Source organism: Enoplosus armatus, chromosome 3, assembly GCF_043641665.1.
Source record: "Enoplosus armatus isolate fEnoArm2 chromosome 3, fEnoArm2.hap1, whole genome shotgun sequence".
NCBI lineage: Eukaryota > Metazoa > Chordata > Actinopteri > Centrarchiformes > Enoplosidae > Enoplosus > Enoplosus armatus.
The window spans coordinates 7,507,529-7,530,068 of NC_092182.1; the positions used below are offsets into that span (position 1 = coordinate 7,507,529).

The window sequence follows — 22,540 nt, forward strand, 5'->3', positions numbered from 1 at the left end:
TGTGTCTGTCTGTCTCAGGTATGCCTGCGTCTGTCTGTGTTTGTCTGTGCCCTGGTTTGATGCCTGTGTGTGTGCAAAGTGTCACTTCCCGTGTGTGTATGTACAGTATGTGTGTTTTGTGGTGGATGCACTCCAGCTCTGCGATGGCTGTGTTAAGGCTATGTGATCTGTTGACATGCTTGATCATGTTGGAAGCCATTAACTCCAGCAGCAAACTGTCTGTTTGTCTGGCTGGAGCTTCCAGGATGCTAAGGTTAGCTTCTACCTCTCCCTCATCCTCCCTCTTTCTTTCTTCCTCTCGATCCATCTCATGTCTGGATGACCCCCCCCCCCCCCCCCCCCCCCTCTATCTCTATCCCTCCATCCCCACTCCCTCTCCGCCCCTCTAAATGCATCGTTTTAAAGCCTCTCTTTTCCATTTCCATGTTGCTGTAGGTAGTAGAAAGCCCTTGGTGCTTTTTTTCTGGGTGGAATAAAAAGACAAAGGCCGGCTGTGTATGTGTGCGGGGGGCATTTTCAGGCAGGGTTCTGGCTGATTTAGCTTCACACTGCATTACTGGCCCTTCAGGTTTTTTTGTTTCTTATTCTAATCTCTCTCTCTCTTCCCTTCCCCCATTCCTCAACCCCCCCCCCCCCCCCATATCCCTCTGTATGGGAATCATTTAGAGCTGAAAGCATTGCTTATGAAGGGAAAAATTGAGCACGTCACACGTCCAGAGAAAAGGCCTGTTTTGATCTCATTGTGGTGTGTGTGTGTGCATCGTCTCTTCATTGCGAGCCTCTTTCAGCCAGCCGGAGCAGTGAAAACACCCTCCCCCCCGACTCAAAACACTCCATCCCAAATGAAAGGCATCCGTACCAATCATTGAAAAAACATCACAAAAACTGCCCCCTTCAACATTTAGTTCCCTGCCACAACTACATGGGGAGGACTCTTGAGATTTTAGGGGGTAAGGAGGAGGAGGGTTGAAGAAGCAGGTGGGGTAGTTAGGGTGTCTGTAAGGCTGGACGATTGACTGTAAACCCTCCTCATCCCCGCAAAAACCAAAAAGCAAACCAAAAAAAGGAAAATGTAGTCAGAATGTAGCGAGAAATTTGAGGACATGAAAATGCTGGAATCTGCGGCCTGTGCTTTTGGTTGGATTAACCCTTTACTGGGACAGATGGCTCCATCCCCCTGCCGAGCTCACAAACCCCAGTCAGTTCGTCACCCCTCCTGCATTTTTGTGTGTGTGCATGTGTTTCACCCAAAAAAAAAAAAAAGAAGCTCTGGCAGGCAAGCTGTGGCGAAGATGGTGGATGGATCTGTTTTGGTTGTGGAGTATGATGGGAGTCTGCCAGCCCTCCCCTTGTGTTTGTGTGTGTGTGCACGTGCATACAGTCGTCTGTTTCTTGAAAATTATCCATGAAGACATGCCTCAGTATCTTCTTGGAAAAATGTGGACTAGCTGGCTAGCTTGACACCAGAGCATGTTTATTGTGGAGATTTAGAGAAATGCTTCTGTAATAGCTTCTGCACAACAGTTGGGTCTGAATGTTGCCAGGTTTTCAATGCAGGACCATTATCCATATTGTTCCTCTGTGATCATCCACCAGCTACATACAATTTTCTTTATATGGCCACTTATTTCAGCCAGGCAGATGCTGTAGTAAACCCAACATAACCAGCCAAATATGTTTTTGCACAGCCATAGATGCTGTCTTTGTTGGAAATATAGTAGATGGCATACGTGCAATGAGTATAACTTGACAGTGAAATGACTTCGAAAGACATACAGCAGGCTAATTCAATCCACCACTAGGGCTGCCTTTAATGTAACAGTCATCACATTTCATTTCAAAGCAGCACGATTCGGTGCATGGGGTAATTTTGTTTTCATTTAATGCAGGCAAGACTGAGGAAAAGCATTTGCTCGCTATATGTTGAGGCACACATCTTTATTAGAGACAGAGCCATAGCTGTTAGCGTGCGTATCACATTGGCCTGCTGCTTCACCCCTTCGCTCCACTTTTTCTCGTGAGACGTGCACAGACTGCGGACAGTAGAGGAAAGAGGGATGCACACATTGAACCTCTGAGTTATACTAAAGCAGAATAAGCCAGTCTGTAACCTGTTCCTGACTTCTTTAAGTGTGCAAACAGAAAAGTTTAGCCATAGGCATTTGTTTCAAATATATTGGCCTGTTTTATTCCACATTCCCCACATTGAAGTTTAAGTCGATTGTTTAGTTAAATGGGGAACTCACAGATTTTACACATCAAAGTTTGTTTACAGGTCTTGGGGAGTACTACTGCATATGTGAAAAAAGTTGTATAAAGCCTTTTGTGGCTCCAGCGGGACCTGCGCAAAGTCGGATAAATTGCCTTTAAATTATGTCACTTGAGAAGACTACAAGTTTGAAAATGAAAGAAATCTGGGAAAGAAGTGATGTTATCAGACCCCTGTAGTCCGCTCCTCAAATCTGCTTGAGGCTAGTGGCTCGAGGCTAAATTAGCCGCTGCTAGCATAACACACCTGAATCTGACCGAACTGTCGGTGGTCGAATTGCATTGTAGGTAACGTAGGCTTCAGGCTTTGACAAGTGTCCACCATGAGTCCAACAATGTTATAGGAGTGCAATGCTAAATCTGTGGAGTGGTCTTTTTAAATGTAGATCATAAGTATCAACATGGCATTTAAGGTATACAGGTGATCTGTGGATGTTAGGTCATATTCATTAATACTCTCAGTAGCATGCAGTATATTCAGTATTATTCTCATTAGTCACCCCTTTCCCCACACAAAACATTTGACTCCTAATCAGAATCAGAATCAGAATCAGAAACTGTTTATTGCCAAGTAACATACATTACAAGGAATTTGCTGTGGTCTGAAGGTGCTATTGTTTTGATAACAAATATATTAATATTAATATTAGAGAGTCTTCATTATCCTTCACATCTGGATTTCGCTATGACTGGTCATTTAAATGAGTGTGGCAGCCAAGAGGAATGAAGCAGTACTTATTTGATGTACTTCTGGATTATGTTACATCATCAACATTAGAGCGGCAAAATGGAGTTTGGGCTTTTGGCAGGACTCAATCGGCGGCTTGAGAAAAACCACAGTTGTCCTCTAGTCGAGCCCAAAAGCAGGAACAGTTTTGCCCGGGCCACACAGGCCGGCGTCACATCTGCCAAATGTACTGGAGACAGAGAAAACACAAATGAGCAGATCACAGGCTGGGTGGAGGAGTCTGCGGTATTAACTTCCTTAATATTCTTTCTATGAAAGAAAGAGTAGATGAATAGTGGCTTCAAGATTAAAATGGAGAGTTGGTAGCGTTACAGATTTGAAGAACTGGAACAAATGAGAGGACCAGTGAAAGAGGGAACAAACCACACATGGACAGAAAGGAGAATGAAGTGGAGGAGTGATGAAAGGGCAGGGCAGCAGAGGGAGTGATCCACTGGGTCATGCTCATGAAAATTTTAATCAAACTTTGCAGATAACAGCTTCATCTCTAACCAAAGCACATACATTTAACTCTGTTTGTCAATGATTCATGTGTCTCATCCATCGTAGGAAACGAAAGATTTCCCAAAAAACACTGTCAGAGTTTGTGAGTGCTGCCATTGTTTCCACGTCAGTCACAAACTACTTAAAATGCACTCTTTCAAATAACTCCTGTCCTGAATGACCTGGATGCCAGCACACAAGCCGCATAAGAATAGCTGGGTTCTATTAATAGAACAATTATGATAATGAATCATTGCCAAACACATTTATGATGGCCCACTTTTCACTCATGGCACTGATCAGTTCACCATGGTGAATATGTTGAAACACATCATCTTTTTTCCCTCGTTTTGTTTATGTTATTTTCAATCCTTCATTTTGAATTGCCCAAGACGCCACGCTCTGAATTGTAGGTGTTTTCCACCTTACTGTGCACGCCGTTTCTCTGAACCCTCTGACTTTTTGAAGACAATTTGTATCTAGGTCATACTGAAGTCTGTGTATATGTTGGTGTAGTGTGGGCATACTCTGAAGGCCTTCCTCAAATGGAAAGATGGATTGTGATGGAAAGACTGTCTTGATCATTTGGGGTTTCAGATACTGTAAAGGTTTCAGTCCAGAGTCAAAAGATTTGTCCTTTGAGACTCAATAGGTTTGAAATAATCCAAATCTGCACCCAAACTGCATAGCTATCTTTGTCTTCCTAGCTTATGTAGACGTGTTTAAAAAAAAAAACGTGCTAAATGTCAGTGTTTGAGTAGGTGTGTTTTCTTAGGAGCCTGACTGACTCGTTTGGTGAAGTCACTTGTCTTCCATATGTTAAGTAATTCCAGGTTCAACTGGCTGGGCGATGGGGCACAAAGCACCTAATCTTTAGTAGTTCATGATGAGGAATAAAGTTAGTGTAGTTTTGTTATGGCGATTTTTGACACTACTTGTAACCTGTCATGAACATTATTATACTGGATAGATGCTGCGGAACTTGCTAATTTCTTGCACAAAATTGCAAAATATGACCATACTTTGTGACATTCAGGGTATGCGTGCATTAGCCCAATTGGTCTTGTTTTTCTAACTGCTGATGTGATGTCATCAGCAGTGACACACCGACATGTGTGAGACGGTCAATGTGACTGTTTCTTCTAAATAAATCCAAGTTAGTTATAAACATATTTCATCCTCATGTTTCCTTTACTTCAGATCCTTGGTATGGTTGATAATAACACTCACCTTACTAGCCATGTTGTCAGGCATTGTTTGGGTTATTTCAACTTTATCATTTAGTATGGGTCCTCTTCTCATCTCAGACCCCCCCCAGGGCCTCATTTAAGCTGCATAGGCAAATCAGCACATCTGTTTCTCCACATTTTCTTTGCTTATGGATGTTGACAAAAATTCAGTTTTGGGCGGTGCAATATTTCAGTGATACTCCCCTTAAAGTCATAGGAGCCCTGGGGTCAGAACGAGGCCCTCCTCCTAGTTTGTCCAGCAAACAGAAAGTCGGCCAATCGTATCAATAGTGCTGCAGGTTTATTCTGTCACCTCAAAGGAAGAGTCCACAAAGGAACACGAGCAATTCTGAGGAAAGGAATATGAATATGGATACTTTGCTGTACTTTTGCTGCTACAGCTTGCCGTTGTGGAACTCATCTTCACAGTTTTAAACAGTGACATTCAAGGAAATTTTGTAATTTCACCTGGATCTCTATTTTGTCTTGTAGCATTAGCATATAGTTATGTTCACTCTTTTTCCTCTAAAGCTTTGTGGGTGCTTTGGAGTGCGCAAAAAGAGAAGGAGACCTGGTAATAATATGAAAGAAGTATTTCAGTCCGGTTCACTTGCATCTTTCAAACTCAAGAAATCTGTGAGATTTAAGCAAGATGGAGACGTGCTTATGAAAAACGCCACACTACACTACCAAACTAGATCCGATGAAGATGTCAAGCAAGATGACTCCTCGGCTCCCGGCCATAAACCCAAAGTCGTCCAAGGAGTCAAGCCCAACATTGTCCTTGTGGAGGGAATTAAATGTAGGTCACAGCTAAAATGCAAGGCCAGGCCTGGGGGATATGTGGGCCCAGGGTGCTCTATTGCTCTGGGGGAACGCAGGCGTAGGAAATAAACAGATTTTTCACACATGGGTATTTTTAGAAGCTGGGTTGTGGCTGTGTGCATGCCTGTACAGCCTCCTTTTTTTTTCTTTTTTTTTTACATTTTTCATGTGTTTTTATGCAATTGTGTTAAAAGAAAGATGGCTAATTTTAATACCACGTATTTTCCTCTGCCATTTAAAGTCAGTTGTTGCCAAGCTGTGCAATTTTCCTCTCCCATGCTAGCATTTCTGTCTTAACCTACAAACTCTAGCACAGTTGAAGTAATCATAATTTACCTCTCAGTCTTTGTCGTGTTGTGGAAGATGTTTCAGTGATGCATAACTGAATAATGTAGTCATTTTGGTCTTTCTTATAATGTCATTGTACTCTTAAATCTAATCTTAGTGTCATCCTCTGCCTTCACAAATGTCAGCAACCTTAGTCTGAGTCTATCATGCCACTAGAGGGGCAGATGCTCCCTTAAAATAGTCTGCCACCAATTAAATATAGATGAGGTGCTTGGGTTTGTCTGCCAGTGAGAGTTAGTTGTACTTGAAGAGGGAAGAGGTGAAGATCTTCTATATATTAAGTACATTAATGCAATCCATTTTCTTTTACAGTATAAATTCAGGATTTACATGTGAATGGTTTGTTCACTGGGAGACACCCAAACACTTTTATCTCTAATTTATTCCCATAAAGGTAGAGGTAAGAGGCTCACTATTGTTCAGCACTAGCTAGAGAGGTGACCCGTTAATACCATATACAGTGAGAGAAGGAAAATAGTGTCTTGTAAGCCTCAGGCAGAAGCTTTCTAGGAGAGCTAGTTATAGATAAGTGTAGATTTTTTTTTATAGATTTGTTATTATTAGTCATCTTGATAAGTAACTGACTGGAATAATCAGCTGTTTGCTATTGATGTTTCCATGTGGCATTCAGTAAAAATACAAACCATCCTGCTATTTTCATCATCGTTGTCCTTGAACCAAGATATGAACCTTAAACACCACAGTTGAATCAATTCAGTTTGATATGATGGGAAGATGACGGTAAGGAGACAATTTGATATTGATCCTCTGTAAGCTGAGTGACAGTGTAGGCCAAGGTCACAGCGAGGGTTGTGACCCGTTGCTGTCATGTATTGATTGTGGTTTGAAAGACATCATGGTGTAACTGGATGCTCTCTGTAGTTGATAAGCCCAATCCTGAGATACTCTGTGGAGGGGATGACATTTTGATTGGCAGTGCCAAGGTCACAGTGACACCAAAGTGGTCGCTATTGGCTTTTGAAACGGCAAAATACTGTCGCAAGCCAAGCCAACAAGTAGAATCAAAGCCCCGAAATATAATCTGTTTACCAAGTGCTTATGACTAAAGTGTTAGCAAACAGTTACGTACATCTTGAAGACACAGAGCAATTGTGGATTTTCATTGGGATTATGAGTGCTAGTAACCCTTTTTACATCACAGGATGTTATTTGATTGAATGTAGTTATTGATAATATCACTGAATAGAGTTTTTAATTTGTGTAAATATACATTGATGTCAGCCATATAGGGCAAGATTATGCTTTGGATTTATATTGAGGTAAATAAGGAAATCTTTTCACATGGAGTAGTGACCAGGTCTTCAAAGAAGTAAGTGGTTAAGTCAGTGGTTACTTTCGCAGTTCAGCACAAGGGTAGTCAAGATAGAGATGTCAATAAATTAAGAATCAATTCAACTACACTGCACTGACATTAAGATAATTAGCTTGTGTGCAAAATCATTTTTTAGCTGCCAAATTTCTTCCACTGTTGAAGAAGAGTATAGGCTAATGTTGAGGTTTGCACTGCTACAAGAAAGAGGTGGTTGGAAGTAGGTGGATGCTAATTTATTTTTTTCTTTTCTGACCAATATTTGACCCTCGTTAACTGATCATTAACCGTTACCCGACAAGATTAAAATGTATATTTAGAATGGACGAATGTCTGACCCATTATAAAATTACCAATAGGCCTGCAAGAAATGTTTTTCTTTTTTCATAAGAAAGGTTTTTTTTTTTTACATGTGCAATAGCAGCACAAACAACAACAGAATAATGACGATTCCCACATCGTAGGCTGACACACATTGAATCCAGCGCTGAGACCGCTGTATAAAACATTTAGCAGGCATAACAGCCTAGATCACTTGTGTAGATAAATATTTTACTTATTAAAATAGTTAAAATAAGTTCAAATATTTAACTTATTAAAATAAAGAGTCTAGCAAACAGGAGCCAGACTTTTGTAACAGACTAATTAATGATAAAAAAAAGAAAAGAAACTTCAAAGTTGCGTTTTTCAGACCTCAGATAGGCCTAAAATTACAATTTACTTCTGAGTGCTATTTTCCCACATTTCTTGGCTTTTAATATCTATTTATTTGCCTGTTTATTTGTTAAGGTCCATGTATAGTGATGGCGTTTCATGTGTGGTACTATTAGCTAAAAACAATGTCCTGCTTTCACTAGCAAAGCAACCTCCACAAAACACATTTATTTTTACATTCTGTGCCCATTCTTTGACTTAAAATGATAACTTTCACAAACTGAAACAAAATAATCAGAACAGAAACACAGAAATGAAATGTTTGTGTACGCCTCTGTTTAAACCTTCAACTTCTCTGTTTTGCTGATAGTTTTCTCTGTCTTTATTTAGTCAGGCAAAACCTGTAGTTTTTCATCCCCAGTGATACTGGCTGGAAGAGGTTAGATCTGCATACAAAAAATTATGATGCATCGATGCAGAACCAGAGAAAACCCAAGCAAACGGACCTACGTCTGCTATTAGATAAGCGCCCCTTTGATGTAAAGTTCTTAGTCCTTTCAGTGCTCTCCCTGACAGCACAGGGGATGGGAGTAGCAACGTGGAGGCGCAGTAGAGTGGACAGTGGAAGCACCGGTGAGACATTTTAGCTTGGAAAGTCGTTGTTTCTCTGTCTTGCTGTTCTTGCTGGGGGGCTATGAAACCTCCTACCAGATGGTAGAGGCATGGATAAATTGTGGGAAGGATGAGAGGGGCTCCTTGATAATGCAGAAAGCTTTGTGGATGCAGCATCTCCTGAATGGAGAACAGAGGCGTCTGAATCCATTGTCCTCTTTATGTGCTGGAGTGACATGACGGTCTGAGGCATTGCAGGCCCCATACCAGATATTGACGTAGTGACTCAGTACATTTTTAATGGTGCATCTGTAGAATGTTGACGAGATTAGGGAGTCTTGTCTGTCTCAGTTGCTGCAAGAAGTGACGCCAACGAACTGTCTTAGTCAGGGAGGATGGGATTTATGAGTAAGGTTCACACTGAGAAACTTGATATTCTTGACTCTTTCAATAGAAGTGCTGCAATCCAGTGGCGTTTGGTCAGGATGGGCCATGTTGAAGTCCTGTTTTGCTTCAATCACATTAAGAAACAAGCTATCATCTTTGCACCTATCCACAAGCTACCCCAGACACGCACTCTCAGTGTGGTGGCAGTGGAGATGTTTTTGGTGACCCTGACTTGAGTGTGACATGTTGACACCTAGCTGAGAAAGCTTCTAGGAAATGACAGCATTAAAGGCTCAACTCAGGTCAATGGACAGCATCCTGACGTCGCCTTGTTCAGGTGTGTCAGGATGGTGTGTAAAGCAAAGGATTGATCGTTGTTCATAGCTTTGTGACAGAGCAGAAAATGATTGTTGCCATGATAACGTTTGTGATAAGTGATTATTAGAAGTTGGGAAATCTGGCCTGAAAGGAGTATAAACCAATGAGCCATGTCTTGATGTTGGATAAGCCCTGTAGCAACACATCCACAACAATGCTGTCCCTTGCATTGTTTTCCCACAGTGCTGTGGTCAGTCTGAAAGTGCCTGTACTCTCATTGTGTCACTGGAGACTCATTCAAACTTATTTCTCATTAGCCAAGTGTCTAATGCTTGAATATCTAAATGTCAGACCAAACAACGAGGAACATTTAAAGAACAAAGAAAAGGCAGTAATAGCTGTTTTATGAGGAAATTATTTACAATTGCAATTTCCATAAACAACATCAGGATGGTCACACAATAGGAAGAAACAATGGATATGAAGTTTGTAGTGGTAATATGGTCCGCCCCATGGTTCACTTTTGTGGTATAGCTGTGATATGGTTAGCCATAACTACAGGTTATTTAGGGATGAGTAACTGTAGCTACAGTGCAGGGGTGCTGTACTCGAAGTTGCTCTCCTCACTGTGGGGGTCTAATCTGGTCAGCATAAGTGGTTCACAGCATAGACAGGACAGTTGTCCCACTGTAGCTGTTATGGTAATGAAACTGTGTGTGTGTGTGTGTGTATTGCAGGGGAGATGGGTGCATGAAGCTCCATTAACTGATTACCCTCCACCCACAGCTCTCGTTTAGCCCCAGACCATGCCATTTGGTGGCAATGCACATCCTCCCCATTGTCAGTGTGTGTGCGCACACATGTGCATGTGTATGTGCTGGCTGGCAGGGGGTGGAACAGCTGCTGATTATGACAGGAGGTGTTTCCTTCCCAACCCTTTTTGTACTATTACAAGCCAAAGCATGTTTGGCATTCACACACACACACACACACACGAGCCATATGACTCCTCTGTGACTGTTGGTATCTGAGTCAACCTTCTGCTGGACTGCCAGAGGGAAAAGGTGGCTCAGCATTGCACCCTCATGTGTGTGAAGGGACAGACAAGAGGATGGAGAGAGAGAATGAGGGACAAAACCAAAGGTTATGTATCGCTCCATATGTTCAAACACAAAAATCTTGTAGATGAACACGAAGCAGTTCATCTGCGGACATTTAGCAGGCCTTGCATGTTTTTTGTCCGCAACACCTAGCTTCACATTCATGTAGTCAACCCTTAGAGTCACCCAGTGTTCAAGTCTCTCGCTCTTTCCCCATGTAGATCATTTTCTGGAGTTTTGTGGGTTCAACCCAACAGCATTCTGGTCTGTAGCCAGTGCTCTAAATTCTAGGCTGCTGCTCCACCGCAGTTTTAAATCTTAAATGTTCAAATATGCCAAATTAGTATGCAACATGTACTTCATTTATGCTTTCTCATATGGACCAGACCTCTGAGTCATACCTCTGTGGCACTTCATATTTCTGTCAAGGAATTGAGAATGGAGTTGTGAAGCCAGGGGAGACCGCGTAGAGGACTACGTCATTACTGGAGGACAAACCTCCCCACATCTCTCTCTCTCTCTATCCTACCCTCCCTGGGTTGTCCCTAGCAACAGTAGAGACCCAGTGGCATAATGCATGAAGACACAGAAATTACTTTTTTTGGGAACATACAGTTCAGGATCATTTATCTGTGTGTGTTTATACAGTTACATGCTACAGTACATTTACAGTACTTTTTTGTTTGGGCCTGCGTGCATGTGTTTTGATGCAGCAGTAGTGGCTCCGAGCTCCCTGTGCTACAGTACTACAGACTCCCAATATCTCAACACTTGTTTCCTTGATCATCTTCTTGAAATGCTAATGATAAGTGTTTTTTTTTTTTTGTTTTTTTTACAACACCCACCCACCCATCTCAGCTGGTGAAGATGTTGAAGCCGTTAAGCCATGAGCCAGCCAGCGCAAGACGAACACCCTCACACTAAATCTCCAAGGCTCCATTAGATGTGCCAGTCGCTGGATTATGCTAACTCTTAGCTTTGGTAGTCTCACTCCTTCTCTTTCTTCCTCTGCATTTCAGAGGTCAGCATCCGGAATAGTTGTTGTTCAGCTCATCCAGTCCCAACTCTAGGCAGGAGTCTCTATGCACGACTCTCAGTCCCAAACCTGTCTTTCCTTCTCACTCTATTTCACAGCTTGGTCAATGGCGCTTTTGTCGAGGGGGGGTGGGGTATTGAATTAATCAGGCCTATAGCGATGACAGTGTCTTACCCCTGGGTCTAGGCCAAGGCTCTGCTTTTCTATCCCTTTTGAAACACTGGTCCCAATTCCACTTCCTATTTGGTTTTCTAAGAGCAGCAGTGTCTAAATGGAGTCGAATCAATGGCCACTTTTGTGTGGGAAGTGAACTGACAGTCGGCTGAACGCTCGGGCTCTGCTGAGGACTCTCCAAGGTTGATGTTCTGTAAAAGACTCGGTGCCTGGGAATGAGCGAGCTCACTGTTTGTTTGATAGACTTCAGCGGGGATTTGTTTGACTAAATCAATTTCCTCTTTGCTGCTTGAGTGTCTGGTCACATATGGTGGCGCTTGGGAGTTTGTGGGCACTAAAGTATGAATGCTAGTGAGGAACAGCAAGATTTGTGTGCCCCCATACAGTAGCCTAAAACAGAGATAACATAGAAGAATAGAGGGTGATTGTGACAGCTGGGTCATCAAACTGATGCATGTCAAGAATATTTTGTGTGAGAGATTCAAACAATGCTACATGCATGCCTTTCTACATGTACTGTATGCTTGCGTGAGTGTAATGCATGCTTGCTTGAGTTAGGATCCGCACCTCCTGTGATTTATCACCGGTGTCACTGAACGTGGCTGCAGTGGGAGCCTCTCCCCGTATCCCCACACATCTATTTTTACCAGCTTATTGCTTACCAACCCACTGGAGATGGAGTGATTGGGAGATGAGAAGGATAGATCAGTAGATGGAGGACAGGGAAGGTAGCAAAAAGAAGGGAAAGCCCTCTGTTGTCGGCAAACAAATGTCTGTCAGAGCGAGCAAGATGAGAAAGATTATTATTTGCCATGAACACTTGCTTAAATGCTTAAATTCATACAGTTTTTTAAGCCACTGACAGAATCATTTTCTTTTTGTGGTAGCATGCAATAAATCCAGTAGAGAGTGACACACCTAGCAAGAGGACTTAGTGACAGTCAGACAATAGTGTCGAAATCTGCACTAGTGAGGCAAAGACTGAATAACTGAGGAGAGCAAAGAAAGCAGAATGTTTAAAAGAAAAAAACTTGTAGCGTCATTGAAATGCGGTGTTTGCCGTCTCACTATTGTCTCTGCTGTAAAGCCAACAGTCAGCAGTCATTAAAGACAAGTGCTAGAATCTCACAGGCTACATGCCAAACCACACACACACACACATACTCCCACTTCACCCCCACATATGGTAGCTTCCCACTAAGGTGCTACTACGATACTTCACACTCTACCCCAGTGTGAAGGCAGATCATAGCAAACAATAGATCATCTCCCATTTTGGAGCTTTTTCTCTGCCAGCATTACAATCGCTCATGTCATATAGCATCTATTGCTGTACTAACTGTACATTCCCTCTCTGATTTAACTTAAACTTAAAAAATTAGGAAGGAATGACGTGAATGCCAAGATGATAGCAATGCTTCCTTTGAATTATTACACACCAGCTACCACTAAGAGCTTAATGTGGATTCCTTGTTATTCCTTATTGTATTGCTAACTCCTGTCTCTGATTGGTTGTCCAGGTACAACCCGCGCCCCACGTGAAGGAGAAGTTCCTGGTGTGGACTACAACTTCCTCTCAGTGGAGGACTTCCTGGAGTTGGAGAAAAGTGGGACCCTACTGGAGATTGGAACGTATGAAGGTAAATTAGAAAAAATCACAAATTTAGTTGGATTATTTCATAACTGACTGACCCAACATGGAGGATGTGACATCATGTTGGCATATTGCCAGTTTAGCTTTAAGGGTGTTACTTCCATTCAAAACAACACAAAATCCTTGAATAACAACAAATGTACTTGCCACTTTTAGAGGCTGTGGGAGTCCTCAGACATGACTTTCACACTTGTTCTCTGTGTATGTTAATAAGTGACCATGCCTAAATTGTCGAATGGCATCGGACCTGACTTTGGACAGGTGTGCCAGCTTGTATGGCAGAAAATAACCAAGTCCCTCCGTACCTCCAGCCAGTGCTTAAACTCGGGCTCTCTCATGGTTTATGTCAGCAAGCAGGCATGTTGTGTCCCTGTCCAGGCCAATCAGCCCACTTCTGGACAGGTGCACCTGCCGGCACAGCAGGAGGGAACCATGTCTCCTCTCTGCCTTCCAGCCGGCACTCAAAACATGCCCGCCCCCGCCACGGTCACGTTTTGGTGTCAGTCCCTTTGAGTCAAAGAGCACATGCTTCATTCTAGATTCTGTTTGCACTGACATTCAACAATCACATTAGAGAACGGCAGATACACTAATATCTCAACAGATAGTCTCCTCGATACATCACAGTGCAATGCAGCAGGAAGACATGTTGTATTTTTAGATTTTCTCAAATGGAAAAATTCTAGTTTCTTGCTTTTTTTGGTATGCACGGCTATTTCTATCACTCTGTCCACCACAAATGTAGGTCAGATCGCCCTCAGCAACATGTTTACCTCCTATCTGTGGGGGTTGTCGAAAGTGGCTCTCGGACATATTGGAAAACACCAGCTGAAGTAGGGGTAGATGAGTTGAAAGTTGAAAAAATAGCACCAAAAAGTTTGTTTGAAAGTTGAAAAGGTTGCTGTCAAAATTTTGATATGATGTGTCTTTCATGAAAGCAACATCACAAAGGTATATTCGTGAAAAATTGATGTGTTGCATGTATTGAGGGGCTGGGGAGTTGTCAGTATGCAGTGTTAGTGTTTGGTTGATATATTTTGTGTAGACAGGCTAGTCACACTGACAGACACACACACACACACTAACCTTTTAGGTCAGGTCGTAAGGTGTGATCTTGGGGGTCACTGCAGTTGCATTTCAAATGGACTGTCGTCACAGCCTACCTTATCTTTTATATTTACTCAGTTGTTCAACAACTAAACTAAAACATCTGTATATGTTGGTGGAACAGTGGAAACACAGTTATATACAATGTATAAACTGAATTCAGAGTTTCATCCTGATGCTTCTGTGTACAGTCTCTGAACTCCACTGGCTGTGTGATAAAGTGTAGCATGTAAACAAATGCATTTCCTATTTACTACTTGTTGGAGGGTTATATAGCCTGATATTTGCAAAAATGCATCATTATTCCCACATGCTGGCCATCCAAAAAAGAAAGCTATATAAATAAAAGTACAATTTATATGAAAATAAGCATGTTTTGAAAAATAGTCACCAGCTCTAAATAACAAAGTCTGTGTCACACACAACATTTTCTCTTTGCTGATAAACCAAAGTCACGACACTGGAAGGACTGTAAACAACACTACCATGTATCACCTCCATTCAGTCAGATAATGTTTAATTAAGTGTCTGCTGTGTCCACTTAGCTTGTTCAGTGTTCCATAACAATGGTTTTCCCTCTGATGGCAAGGAGGGGCAAACAAGGCCAATGGACTTCTGACTGGCAACTAGCTTACTCGCTTCCACTGATGACAGTTTGGAGGAAAGATCTTCCTCTCATTTTAAAGGCTTCTAAATGCTTTAAGCAATGCACCATTTTGTTATCTGCCGACCACAAATAACAAGAAAACATTTCTTTTAACAGACAAATCGGGCAGAATTGGGCTCACAGTTGTATTTGACTCACAATTCAAATATTGACTGCGTTGCTGTGTATAGTCATTAAAACCAAGACATGATGGCGTACTGGTCCAAAAGACAAATGGGTGATATTTCAACTAGTACTCAATTTAATTCAGTTGGTGATCTGAGATGACACTATGTGTGTTGTTAATAAATAATGTTATACCAGCTTTCAACCGTAGTCTGTATTATAACTTAAGTGTCGTGATTCATGAACACAAAATGTAGTAGTTTTGGACTATATGAGAATGCAACTGAAAAATCCTGCTTTGACATGCAAAATGTCTGCTGTAAAAAAAAGTTACCCATTTAAGTTGTAGTTTGCCAATTTATCTTTTGACTGTAATTTTGCCACCTGGACTAGAACATTCTTTGTACCTTCACTTATGCTAATGCCATTCTGTCTCATTAAGATGTTGGCTTTATATTTGGCATTATGTTCTGGTTGTGTGATGGTACAGTCCTCTTATGTCTGCCTGGTCTAACTTTGGATGAAAATGACTTAGTTTGTGAAAAAAAATCTGCATGTTTTGTTCTGTCAGTGTAGCTGAAATGTGGCACTTGAGGACAATTTGGCTGCAAACTGCCTGTTTACACCTGGCATTAACATGCATCTTGGGTGGTTAGATCACAAGTGGACAGCTCTAAGTACATCAGTTCACACGTGGCATTAGAATGTTTCTCGAATGACCACTGGTGACCAGATCTCACTTCCTCGCTGTAAATGCAAATAAGCATTTCTGTTAGCAAAGACCAAATGCGTTGTTGTTTTTAACCGGCGGGAGGCAGCAATGCACTTCCCGTGCCCAGTCTGCCGTAAATGAAATGAAATAAAACGTATTTTATTGTTATGGCTTCTTCTTGTTGTTTCGCACTTTAATCTGACGGCGCAAATGAGTATGTACCTCCGTATGTGGTCTGAGCGATCTCAATGTGTCTGGGTACATTCACACCTGGTATTAGAGCTGTCCTCTTGTGATCGGATCACCCAAGATGCATTTTAATGCCAGGTGTAAACAGAGCCTAAATGTCTTCAGAACATTTTATGAACTACTTTGAAGACCATTACTACTGTAATAATAATAGTAATATTGTTTGAGAAATATCATTTGAGTAAACGCTGTTAAAAAAAAAGGGGTCTTGGTTGTGAACTCAATTTGGGTCAAACAAGAAAGAAATGTAGTTTTGTTTCAGAGATTCACATTTTCCCACAGACCCACAGACAATCCAGCCGCTCTATTTGCATACAAAGACTTTAACTAACCCCCTCCAACACACACACACTTAAACAAAACCCTTTGACCCCTCCTCTTTAACCCTCCTACTAAAATGCCCTTCTTTTCTCCGTCTTTTTTTAATCCCCTCTTCCCTGCCTTCTTCTTCGTTGCCTAGGTAACTATTATGGGACGCCCAAGCCACCGGTGCAGCCCCCCGGTGGGAAAGTGATTAGCAGTAGCGGTAGTGGCGGTGATGCCCCACTGCCAGACGGGCTCAGCGGTAGCCTGCCGGGCTCGCAGCACTCCACTCCCCGACGCACCAAGTCCTACAATGACATGCACAATGCTGGAATAGGGCCTGGAGAGCATCAGCAGGAGGACGACGAGGACCTCCCTGACATGAACAGTAGCTTTACAGGTACGTAGAGGGGGCAGGAGGGGGAGGGAGCATGGGAAGATAATGGAACATGAGAGGACGGTGGTATAGATGCAGGTCTTCACAGGTTTTAGCTAACGCTCGAGTCACAAGAACCACTACAAGAGCACAGTTTAGACATTGTGAGACTTTACCGATGGCTGTGTGGAAATTGCCAGAATAAAGCCTTAAATGTGAAGATGTCAAGTCATTATAGTAGAAAGCAGAATCTTTATAGTAACCAAATGACAAAAAAGACAAACTTTTTCAAATGTTTAAAGACCAGTGAGACCATGTTAACACTTTACACTCTAGAAACAATAATTGCCAATTATTCAGTGAACAGAGAAGCTTTTGATCATTGATTGTTTATGTAGTTTATAAAGTGAAAATTCCAATTATTTGACGATTACAACTTCTCAAATATGAAGATTTGCTTGGTTATCTGTATTAAAGGCAGTCCCCACTTTACACATTTTGTTCAGTTTACTCTTATTGAAGAGTGCTACTCGGCCTGTGAAAGCGTTTGTTTGATGTCTTCTTTGTTGAGTCTGAAAAGTCACTGAAAAGTCCTGAAAAGAACCCCGATGATGTCATCATGTCATGGAGAAAAATTTATAACAGAAAGCTTGTGTTACAAACTGCAGTTATAAAGTTTAGGAGCCAGTGTTTTTGTGTCTTGACCTGTGATAGTGTGAAGTCAGGATATCTTGGCCTCTGCTGCTTTGATATTTACTGTTTCCTCCATTTACCTCATATTTACCTCCAACTTAATGTAGGTGCAATACTAAAATGCCGAAATAGCCCTTTATGTAAATACCTTTGTGTTTTCACATAATGATTTGAAGACGTCACATAAGACTGTTGTGTATTGTGATGGCATTTGTCCTTGTTTTTGACATCAACTAAACAACTGATTCATCTGACAAATATTTGATAGATTAATTGATAATGAAAACAGCTGGTGTGAATGCACCCAAAACACATTAAAGATAAACTGAAAATTGATCACCCAGACCGTGCAGTAGTGTAATGCAATGAGAATACTAAACCTCCCAAACACAGTTGATTTGCTTAGGCCATCACCTTGGTTTGAAGGGTTTGAAGTCTGTACTCAAACTGCACAGTTCTTTTCTCGAGCTGTTTGGTTGAGCACAGATGTGCATTTTTTCTGTTAAGAAGTTTTACACTGAATAGGGAGATGAAATCCAATAACAAGCGGTCACTCAAGACACATTTGAAACACATTCTGAAGCCAGGTATAAACAGCAGTCAGTCTTCACTGGATTTAGACACAGTTTTCATTTATTTGGAGACAAAATAGCAGGCTGGTGCCATACTCCAAACCAAATTAAATTTGGCATCTTTACACAGGCAGCAGCCAGAATGAAGCGCCACATTTGGCATTGATAAACACAGTGTGTACAGGCTTGCTAGCTTCACATGTCTACATTTTCACACAGGTTTTTCCAACTTCTCACAACTTGCTGTCATGTCATGTGACTGACTGCATGCGTCTTCATGTTGGTTTATTGTCATTTCTTACACTAACTGTAGTTTTATGTTAACGCCTTGTTTTTGCATGACTCACATGCTCCTTTATCCGGTGGACACCTTTAAAACAAACAGACCTGAAGTCAGTGAGTAAACAGGCAGCTGATTGCAGAGCAGTCTTCAACAGCAGGCCTGAGAACATGCTGTGTTGTGTTTTAGTTTGAGAGTTTAACACCAGAATGCGATCCTGCCTTCTGCAGCTCCGTTTGGACGGAGAGAAAAAGAGAAGTCGCGATGGGTAAAGTGGGAGGGGATGCAAGTGGAGCCGAGGCAGAAGGACGTTAAATAGAAAGAGGGAGTGGCTGCGAAGGGGTGAAGTGGGGCTAAGTCCGAAAAAGGATTGGGCAGAGAGAGGAAGAGAAGCAAGGGAGGATTGTATTTTGTGAAGGAGGATAAGCTCAGAAAATGAAGAAGTAGGAGAGAGAGCACAAAGGAGGTGGAGAGAGAGAGCAGCAGAGAGAGCACGTTGGTGTGGCGAGGGGCTGCAGAACACAAGAGCTTCTTTGATTGGTGAGTAAGTGGTCTCTGGGTTTGACTACATCTGCCTGTATCTATGCGTCCAAAAATGTAAAATAGTGCCATCTGGCTGCAAGCAGCAGAGGGTGGATGACTGAGCAGCCTCCATTTTTGAGATTATTCTTAATGGTATGACTTTGTAGTATATTTGTGTTTTTGAATTAGTGGAAGATTTTATTTGATCAATTTCAGACGTTTGGATATCAGTGCTGGGCTCTGTTAGTGATGATTTTGAATAATAGGACTTACTGCGGTTGTTTCTTTGATATCTCCTCTTGTGTGTTAGTAGGTCAGTAGGCATTGTGAGGAAGGCTGACTCAGCCCTAAAGCTGTTTCCACCATGTGTTTTTAGAAGGTGGGACCAAAAGTTGTTTATTTGCCGTCTGTGATTGTGCGAGCTATGAGGGTGCCAGTCAAAGTGTGAGTGTGAAAATGAGATAACAGGAAGCTAGGTGATAGCACTTCACAGAGGCCATGGTTCTAGGTGTGAACTGCCCACTCAACAGTTTAACTGAAGTAAACGTCTCTATTGCTGTAAGAAGTAGTTAAGGATAATAGTGTAGCTGAAAACTAGATGTGAAAGCTTTGGGAAATTCTTGGACTGAGGTAATAAATAAACTCAATTTGATGATGTATTGAGGTTCCCTTTGTGGCACCCAAATTGTTTTCACAGCTGCTTTTTGTCGTTTGTTTTTTCAGCATCCTTTTAACACACCATGTTTGCCTTAAACCCTCTAGGAGACTCTAGTGAATTAGACGAGATTCATCACTCGGTGCGCCCCTTCGCCCCCCGCCAGAGTGTCCCGTCCTACGCCGGGACGACCCCCTCACCATCGGCCACCACGGAGAGCACACAGCAGACACACTCTCACCTGAGCCATCCTCCCCCAGAGGACCTGCTTGGACCTCTGCCTGACAACTGGGAGATGGCCTACACCGAGAACGGAGAGGTCTACTTTATAGAGTAAGTAACCCAAGACTTGTACACTCATATATTGTGTATATATGGTGTAATGTTTAACTCCCATTTTCAATAAAATGTGTTATCCAGTTCAGAAAGTCTGGACACAAAAGCTCCAGTTTGTAAGCAGACATCAAGTATAGAAACAAAACACATTTTCTCAGGCTTTCATAGGATTACCTAATCACAGCGTTCGTACAGTCTTGAAAGTTTGGAAAAGGCTTGTGTTTTCAAGGTTAGGAATAGGCTTGAAGCGAATATACTCCTTAAAAAATGCTTGATTTTCAACATAATCTGGTGTGTCACCTACACAATCACTCATGTAAACCAAAAATCTTTGAATATATTAATATTTGAAATGAAACGATCCCATCGCATTAAATAATACAATAGAGTGACGATATATATTGGTTGCTGTGGGTGTAAGGGAATTCTGTAAACTTGCATTTATAGTAACAATTAGATGTGATGATAAAGGCTTTGAGAGTCTGGAAATGTTTGGTTTAGGTACCTTGAAGGTGCTTGAATTTGACTCTTAAAAAGCTGTACGAACCCTGTTGTCAGTTTGTAGCTGCAGATCCATGTTTCTACTTAATATGTGATATAACAATATAACGGAGCATAAACCAAGATCACAGCTAATATACTTTAAGGCATTTAAGTGAACTTGAATAAAATTGTCACGTTGTATAGTGGTGGCATTCTCCTCATTGTTATTGTTACTCATTAGACCTAGATTCAAATTCAAATCAAATTTGGGCTGTTAATTTGTGAACAAAGTTGTTAAGAAGGCACTAATTTTGTTATTTGAACTGAACTGAATAGTCATGCCCCTCAGTTCACGATAAAACAGCAAATCTAAAGATCATCTTAGAAATCTGTCTTGCTGTATTCCAGATGTGAAGATACAATGATTTATTCCATCATTTCTATCACCTCAAAGTAATTTTATATGTGTGTGTTTTCTGCTTAGCCACAATACAAAGACCACCTCCTGGATAGACCCTCGGTGCCTGGACAAGCCTCAGAAACCCCTGGAAGAATGTGAAGATGATGGTACGTCCGTGTTTGAGCGTGATTACCTTTGAGATTATGTGTGTTTAAGGTTCAATACTGCATATGGTGCTGGTGATTCAGTGCTTGGGTGTCTCCCAAGCTGTCTCTTCATTATTAAAGGAATATTCGAAACAAACACACGTTCATGAGTAAATTAAAGATAAACTACTATTAGATTGTCCTCAATCAACTAGCCTGTATTTAGATTCCAGTATCCCAGCAGAGTTTTGTTAGATTTGACAAAAAAACGTAGGTTAGAAAACACCAAACACCTTCTTTCACTTCTTATTTTCACAATGTTGTGTGGTTGTGAAAATCTCAGATGTTAATACGAGAGTAGTGTTTCCCCCTGTAGCCCTTAGGTGTCAGTGTTGGGTCACAGAAAATGGTGAGCAGTCATTGGGTGGCACTGCTGCTCTGCTGTGCTCCTTTGTCAGAGCAAGATGCCCCACTGCTTGAAGGAATCGACTGCATCATTCTCATCATTTAGCTCAAATAAGTAATGCCCTCTCCCTGACCTACGCTGAGGCGTCCTGCCTGCTCGTAGATGTTCAACACAGATATTCAACCGCAAATATGTGCATGCAGACAGAAAGAAATACACACCATTTCTCTCAGAACTTGTGATTCTTGCAGTCAGTTATTTCCCTTCGCTAAGGTGCATTACTGCTCACAAAATGAAATGTGATAGTAGTTGTCATGTCATTACTAGCTGACTAGGATAAAGCTCAACCTCAGCTGTGCTGCCTCAAACCACACGCCGAGATGCAGCCATTTGGGGAAAACACGCCTTGTGATTTTTGTCAACATGGATTGTGACACGAGGCTGAGGTTCTGGCTTTGATTGCCCAGACGTTGTTAACTGACTCACAGATGTGCACCTTTTCCCTCTCTTGCCCCCCCGCGCCCCTTCTCTTTCCCTTTAACAATGATCCTGTGCTGCTGTGTCCGTCCCGCTGAGCAGAAGGGGTACATACAGAGGAGCTGGACAATGACCTAGGTAGGATCTCCTCTCTTCCTTCACACCACCCTGCTGGTACACAGATATATAACCCTACATCCACCAGTGTCACCTTGGTTTTTGCGCACATCTGATTCATTGTTTCAGCTGAATTTAAATAGTTTGAAATGTGGAAATGAAGGTAATAGAGTCACGACAGTTCATATTTCACATCTACATAAATACATGCAGCAGCAGTGGCTCATACAGAGTCATTTGACAGTTGGTGAGAGATATCTATGAAGATGACTAAAATCATGTAGAAATGAGACATTATGCCACGCTGACAGATATTTGACCTTTCATCTCGCCTACACTCAGTGTGTAGCTTTGATTTGGAACAAACACACACTTGTATGTGATCAGACAAGCAGCCTTGAACACAACTGTCAACTTACCCACATGCCATCAGACACACAAACACTCACACGCTCACACATTGGCAGAGCGTCATTTCATACATAAGAGACGAGGGCTGATCAGAGGAAGATTGTTCTAATGGTGATTTCCTAATGGGTGTCTGTCTGAGCCAGACGGCAACAGGCCTTTTTTCCTGAGGCCCATCAGTGCACTAACTAGTCTATCAGACACAGCAGCGCAGCCACTTGTGCAGGATAAATGGTGTCTGGAGACTGTGCCCTGCACCGCTATGCACGCATAATGAATGATGTCATTCCATAAGGGGAGGTATCTGATTAATGATAGTAGTAGCCCTTTATGATTAACGCGTTTTCACCTGACCTGAAG

At 41.9% G+C, this 22,540-nt stretch overlaps 1 protein-coding gene across 2 annotated transcripts in view; it reads left to right on the forward strand.

Moving 5' to 3' along the window:
• magi1b (membrane associated guanylate kinase, WW and PDZ domain containing 1b) overlaps positions 1-22,540 on the forward strand; it is a 126,779-nt gene that overhangs the window by 62,705 nt on the left and 41,534 nt on the right. For both annotated transcript variants that reach the window (XM_070901917.1, XM_070901918.1), the window contains exons 3-7: positions 13,033-13,152; positions 16,467-16,709; positions 19,515-19,740; positions 20,711-20,793; positions 21,758-21,793. In XM_070901917.1, the coding sequence (XP_070758018.1) occupies positions 13,033-13,152; positions 16,467-16,709; positions 19,515-19,740; positions 20,711-20,793; positions 21,758-21,793 (708 nt within the window). The remainder of the gene's footprint in view (positions 1-13,032; positions 13,153-16,466; positions 16,710-19,514; positions 19,741-20,710; positions 20,794-21,757; positions 21,794-22,540) is intronic.